This window comes from Balaenoptera borealis, assembly GCF_965194805.1.
Source record: "Balaenoptera borealis genome assembly, chromosome: 3".
In the NCBI taxonomy this organism is placed as follows: domain Eukaryota; kingdom Metazoa; phylum Chordata; class Mammalia; order Artiodactyla; family Balaenopteridae; genus Balaenoptera; species Balaenoptera borealis.
In genome coordinates this window covers 107,940,578-107,946,699 of record NC_138866.1, presented here as the reverse complement: position 1 = coordinate 107,946,699, position 6,122 = coordinate 107,940,578, and the positions used below count along the sequence as shown (strand labels likewise).

The following is a 6,122-nucleotide window of genomic DNA, read 5'->3' as shown; positions in this document are numbered from 1 at the left end:
ATCTGCCATTTATACAGCTTGCCATGATCATTCCAGAACAATGGGGATTCTCTTGCTAGCCACCAGGGATTTTAAATGTCACCAATAGTTATGAGAAAACGTCTCAACGTTTTATCTTATCTCTGGCTTACTAGACAAAAAGTAGAGTCAGGGATTTGAATCAGAAGCTATTTATTTTTAAGTTAATAGTACAAAATAGTACAAGGCCTTTTTTCCCTCAAAGTCCCCTCCCTACTACCAAGCCTAGAATTATTAGGAATGGCCTCTCCAAAGAGTGAAAAAGCCAATGCCAAGAGTTCAACTGAAATCCAGGGTCTCCTGCCACACTTCCCTCCCTTATTTACCCAGAGAGCTGGTTCTTATTCCCAACTCGGTGGCAGAGTCAGTGGAGGAGCTATTGGAAGTGAGGTGAGTGAACAGTCAGTGTTCACCCAGGGCAGCAATTTGCAAGGCAACAGATCTACTCACCACACTCCAAGAGCAGCCCCCTGACCCAGGGGGAGGCCATGGATTCCAGAGCCCTGGTCTCCCACCCCACACTGTCCCAGCGTGTTCTAGGCACGTTTGTACATGTTCCTGCCCCTCGGGTTGCAATCCTCTCACGGTGTATCTCAGAGTTCAGTCCCATAGATGGCCTTATAACGTAAATACTCTTCTAAGCACTGCAGAACATTATCGTCCACCTTTGGGTCAAACTTGTTCGCCAAGAGGTGATGATTCTGAAGAATCCAGTGCAGGTCCCCAGCCCCATAAATGCAGATAGCCCGCTGGTGGATTCCAGAGCAAGGTGCATAAGGTGCCCCCATACTGATGTCTCCCTCATGGAGCTGCCATTTGACCAGCCTGGCAATGGCGGTCATGTCTGAGATGTGAAACTTGGGGTGGTAAGGGACAGAGCCAGGCATCCACGGTGCACGCTGAAGGGTGGCCCAGAGGTGTTCATCCGGGCTATAGGTGTCTTTTGCCCATTCGATCAGTCTTTGGGATTTGGGGTTCTCTAAGACATGTTGGACAAAGGCTCGAGAAGCCACAAAATAGGCATTCCCTGTGAACACAGGTAAGTTATCAGGGGGAGGGTCCTTCATCTTGCTGGTTAGGTGCAATGTGTCTGTCACCTCATAGTGGTATTTCCAGCGAGACTTTTTGTACTCAGTAGGTATCTCGGACTCCATACTGTTCTTCCCATTCAACATCTTGAGGGCCAGGACCATCTCAGCATTGGTCTTTATAGGAAAATCTGTCCCACACGTATTCAGTAAGTATTTCCATGGCACCGAGCTCTGGAGCAAGTCTTCCATACAGTTCAGGTCAGCCTGCACCCTGGACCAGGAGGCGTAAACCACCCGGACCAACTTACTGGCCATGAAGACATTTGGGAAGCAGGAAACGATGGCCTTGACTGCCTCTTTGAAAGTTTCTGGGGACTTCTCATCCACATGGACGCAGTATATGTTCTGAGGGGCATACACAGCTCGCAGCAGCCGTTCGAAGTTTTCAATCTTCTCATGGACCACCACAGAGTAGGCGATGGGGAAGTCTAACTCTTCTCTGCTCAGTGGGAACTGGATGAACTTCCTCTGGGATTTAAACTGCTCACAGTCTCTGGTCATGTTGAGGTAATCGGTGTCTGTGAAAGGCTCCCGCTTCTTCTTGACTTCCAGATTGTCCAGGAGAGCCTTGACCACTGCTTCCTGGTCCCCTCGGGTGATCCCAGAACAGTTGATGGATCTCTTTGCTGGCAGCTTCAGGGACTTGTACAAGATGTCCCTACAGCGCTGGCTTCGGAAGTCCCTGGATTCCAGATCCAAGGAATCTATGTCACATTTTAACCTGAGAGAAAGTTTCAGAGCAACAATGGCCAGCAGCATATAGCAGCCCAGGGCCCACAGGTGACGCCCCCCGCAGAGTTTCTTCCTCCACTTAATCATCTTCATGGAATGGGAGACTGGTAGAGTTTGGGTACAGGGAAGGAGGAGGAGGATGAAATCCTTAGACAGAACAAAATGCCTTCAGTTACAAACTAACCTGGAACATGCTCAAGGTACATCAAGTTCAACTCCTAAGTGATGGCAAAAATAGGTTTCTTCTCTAGACAAATATCCTCAGTCAAGTCCTGCCTAGGAACTTCACACACCCAGCTCACTGATGGAGGTCTATAACCTGACACTACAAACCAGCTGATCGTGCTGGGGTTGGGATCAGGATCTGGCTCCACCTCCACCTCAGGAGACAGAAAGGGAAGCAGAGCTGAGTACCTGTTGCTGTAGAGGTGTAATTAATAAGAGGAACTCCCCGCCCTTCATTTTTCCTTCTTCCCCCCAAACCTTACCACCCTGTTTCTAACATAGCTCTTAACTGGGGGATAGAATTTCTGATCGGTCTAGAGAGAAAATCCATGAAATTCAAACTCTCAGCTTCAGTTCTAGAAATGTCCTTTTAAAAGATAAAGTACACTTCTTGCTCTTATTTGACAGTTCATATTTTAGGATGCTTTCACCACATATAATTCATTGGTTAGATGTGGCATCTAGCCACGCTTTAAAGAAAATGTTTTTAAACAAGTACAAAAAATTGGATGTAATTCGAAAAATACATTGTAATCATTCATACAGATAACTCTCAGTCTATCCAAATTTAAAATATATCCACACAGAGACACACAAAGCTATGCATATGCAATATTTAATGAGAACTTTCTTTGAGCCAGAAATTTCTTTACATTTTCCCATTGAATCTTCACAACATGCCTAAAACATAGTAATATTAGGCCTCTTTTATAGAGAGGAAAACGGAAGCTAAATAACTTGCCAAATGTCATATACATTATAAGAAGCAAATCTGGGACTCTTCCATACTCCCTCTTCCCCCCAATTTTTTTTGTGTGTGTGTGGCGTGTGTGTCTGTAAGCCTAATACTTGTTCCTCCAAACCACAGCTACCTTTTAAATAGGGTAAAAGGTTTAAATACCTTTTAAACAGGGTACTTAGAAACTACTATGTAAAAAGCAGATAAACAACAAAGTCCTACTATATAGCACAGGGAACTATATTCAATATCCTGTGATAAACCATAATGGAAAAGAATATGAAAAAGTATGTATATCTGAATCACTAAGGGTACTTAGTACCAACAAAGAAAACCAGATAGTATAGGGGGAAAAAAAAATCCCCAAAAGGAGAAAAAGAGGAACAAAATGTGACATATCCTTCCAGCAATAATTCTTTTCCCTTATCGCAATCTTGTTCAAAGCATAAGACTGTATCCTCTTTAGTAATAACTTATGGGAATCTAAGAGGAAGAAAAAATGAAAAGTAAAGCAAACTCTCACCTTTAATAGCTTCTTTCCTATTTAGGGAAGATCTTTTTCCCAAGGGAAGATCGGTTGGGTTCCATGGAAGCAAATGTGAACACCATGTCTCTTCTTCTTTCAGCCTCTCCAAAATATATTTTCTAACATTCATAGGACGTCCAAGAAACTGTGTCAGGCTCCTTAATCTCTGCAAAGTAAAGAACAGCAGGTGGCTCTGTCACTCACCTTCTGGCTTCTTGCTCTCAGATAAGAGAGCCAGCTCAGATATATCATCCAGGAGCATACTCTCAAGAACAAGTCATCCAGGAAGGTGAGCAAGCAGGAAAAAAATGCTGGCAATGTCTGAGAAGGCAAGCAGCTATTTGATCCAGAACAGCCCAGTTTGTACTCATGCTCTCCTGCCACAAAACCGTTCATAAAAACTTGTCAATACTCAGACAAGAACTTGAAAGCTTTTTTCCCCCTTAACAAGGAACCGTAGAAACACACAGGTATGCCCCTATCTTCTTTTGGCCTGGAGTTCAAATATCACTTCTCTTATGTTCCCTGAATACTCCCTGAATTTCACTGAAGAGTGAAGCAATAAAAATGACCTTCAAGGATTATTTCTTTTGTTGTTTTACTTTAAAGGAAAAGTCAGTGAAAGCCAGAGTTTGCTCTTCCACGGCAACTGCTCAAAAAAAAATTCATTTGCCTGTCTTTCCATGACTGTTAATAATTTGTAGGTTGGAGAAATATCCTCGGGGCTCCAGATTGTAGATCTCCGTCACTAATGTCTGTGAGTCTAGGGTTCCTGGCAGTCTGAACAAGGCTAACACTAAGGGTGGTTGGACTTCAGTGAGAGCCCCATGGGTGGTTTTGGCAATACAGTGTGAAAAGTGACTTCTTCAAAACTGCTGACATTGTTTGCCACTGTTTGCCTCTCTCCATCACCCCCAAAGCACCCCTCCAAATATGCAGCATTCCTGGCCAAATATTTGAAATAACAAATTTAATAATTTCACATAAAGAACTTAACCAGGTATCAAGTTAAGTAGATAATGGAAAGCAGGGGGAGGGGTAGATGATGCTAAATTATTAAGGAAGTAACCATTGCTGGAAGTAGCTACCACCCCTAGGCTGGAGGAAGGAGGAAAATATTGGGGGATTATTGAGAATTTGGTAAGAGGGATGCCAACAAGCGGAAACTCAGACCTCTGGTTGGTGCCGGGGTCTCTGAGCTCAGAGGAGGGCCTCCTAGGCTGAGATCCAGACCTCTCCTGAGGAGCCTGGTGTCTCTGTGCTCCGTTACTGTAAACTAGATTCAGTGCAGCTACATAAAGGAACCACCACTGCGAAGGAAAAGGGTGTTGACATGGTGACGCTCACAGAAGCAGGAAATACGTTCAAAGCCAACAGGAAGTCCCGCCTCCTGTCTGTCTTCCTCCAACGCCCCCTACTGGCAGAGCCTAATAGGGGGCAGCTGGCAAAGCACAAACGTGATTTGCAGACTTCCCTCATCCAGCGTCACAAAGCTGAGTCCAGGAGGGCGGGCTTCATACGAAGACAACAGCTTAATAACGAAGATGAGTTAGTGGTGCCTTCCTCCTGCAAGAACTGTTTATGCAGCCCCCAATAAAGCACAGGGAATTTAGGTCTTTGCTTTTTTTGGACCTCCTCTGCCTGTTTCTGACTGTAGATGAAGACAGACCAATGGCACGGAGCCACATGCAGTCATGTGCGCCCGCTCTTTCATTGGCCCCGCTCCCTCGGCCCTGTCTTCTGTCAGCTTTGATCACTCCGAGGCAAAAACGATTAAAGGATAAACACTTGCTCCAGTATCGGAATCTAGCAAAATCTTTCCAATTTGTTTATATCTTACTTCTCTTTGATGGCCACCTCAAAGTCCCACCTTCTTTCCCATTAAAAAAAAAAAAATCAAAGAATCTCTCAATAGAGATAAAATACTTTAAATATTTGATTTTTAAGGTAACCAAAACAGGTATCCACTTTTATTTGCTAAATATATGCTAATGTAACATTAACAAATTGTGGATATATTTTGTTAAGATAATCTACGTATGAGTAACACCAAGGGGCTAGTAGTTATGGGCACACCTGGGCTTTGGCAGGAGAGAACTAGGTCTGAATCCTGACTCTGCTACTTTCTAGCTGTGTGACCATGGGCAAATTCTGTAATCCCTCTGTGCTTCAGTGATTTCCTTGGTATAACTGGGGCTAATACTAATAGCTATTTTATAGGATTGCTGTGAAGATTAAACAAGATAACACATATGGGAGACTTGACTTAAAACCTGGCATATGCAGGCACTGGGTGAACGTTACTGTTAAGTTGTCTCCAGTACCAGCCCACAGAGGCCTATTTTGCTCACAGAATAGCTCAAGGAGGGTACAAATAGTGTTCTTTAACTCTGGATCAAGGAAAAGTATTGATGCTGGTGATGTGGGTAGATCAGGGAAGAGACCTGGAATTGTCCCCTTCTCTGTGCTCTGGAAAGAGGCTCAGTTTAAGTGGTCAGTGTTAGCACTGCAGAGGGGAGAGGTGAGCTGCAGCTGACCCCAGGGAAGTTCAAGAGAGGAAACAGAATAGCTGGAGAGAGGCACAGGAAGATCAGGAGCCAGGCAACCCGCAGAGATCACAAAGCAGCAGATTCCACACCTTAACTCCATGCTGGCCTTAAAGAGAAGGTGGGGCACTGGTAACAGGGAGGAAGAGCCCAGACCCAGAGTGCCTGGGGACCAGGCAAGTTTCAAGGTCTAGGAGCCCAGACCTAAGGAATGAATCCCTTCATGAGGGTTTCTTTTAGCCCTG

At 44.6% G+C, this 6,122-nt stretch overlaps 1 protein-coding gene across 1 annotated transcript; it reads right to left on the bottom strand.

The window, feature by feature from the left end:
- Nucleotides 1-468: 468 nt before the first annotated feature.
- On the bottom strand, nt 469-5,903 carry GCNT3 (glucosaminyl (N-acetyl) transferase 3, mucin type). Its single transcript, XM_082388161.1, has 3 exons — nt 4,505-5,903; nt 3,329-3,497; nt 469-1,988 (listed from the first exon to the last, which is right to left on the bottom strand). Exon 3 carries the CDS (start codon nt 1,932-1,934, stop codon nt 612-614), a length of 1,323 nt encoding a protein of 440 aa, XP_082244287.1. The 5' UTR covers nt 1,935-1,988; nt 3,329-3,497; nt 4,505-5,903; the 3' UTR covers nt 469-611.
- Between the last annotated feature and the right edge of the window lie 219 nt (nt 5,904-6,122).

What these genes read in the sequence shown, in the direction of transcription:
- GCNT3 (XM_082388161.1), bottom strand. Translation starts at nt 1,934, where the DNA reads ATGAAGATGATTAAGTGGAGGAAGAAACTCTGCGGGGGGCGTCACCTG.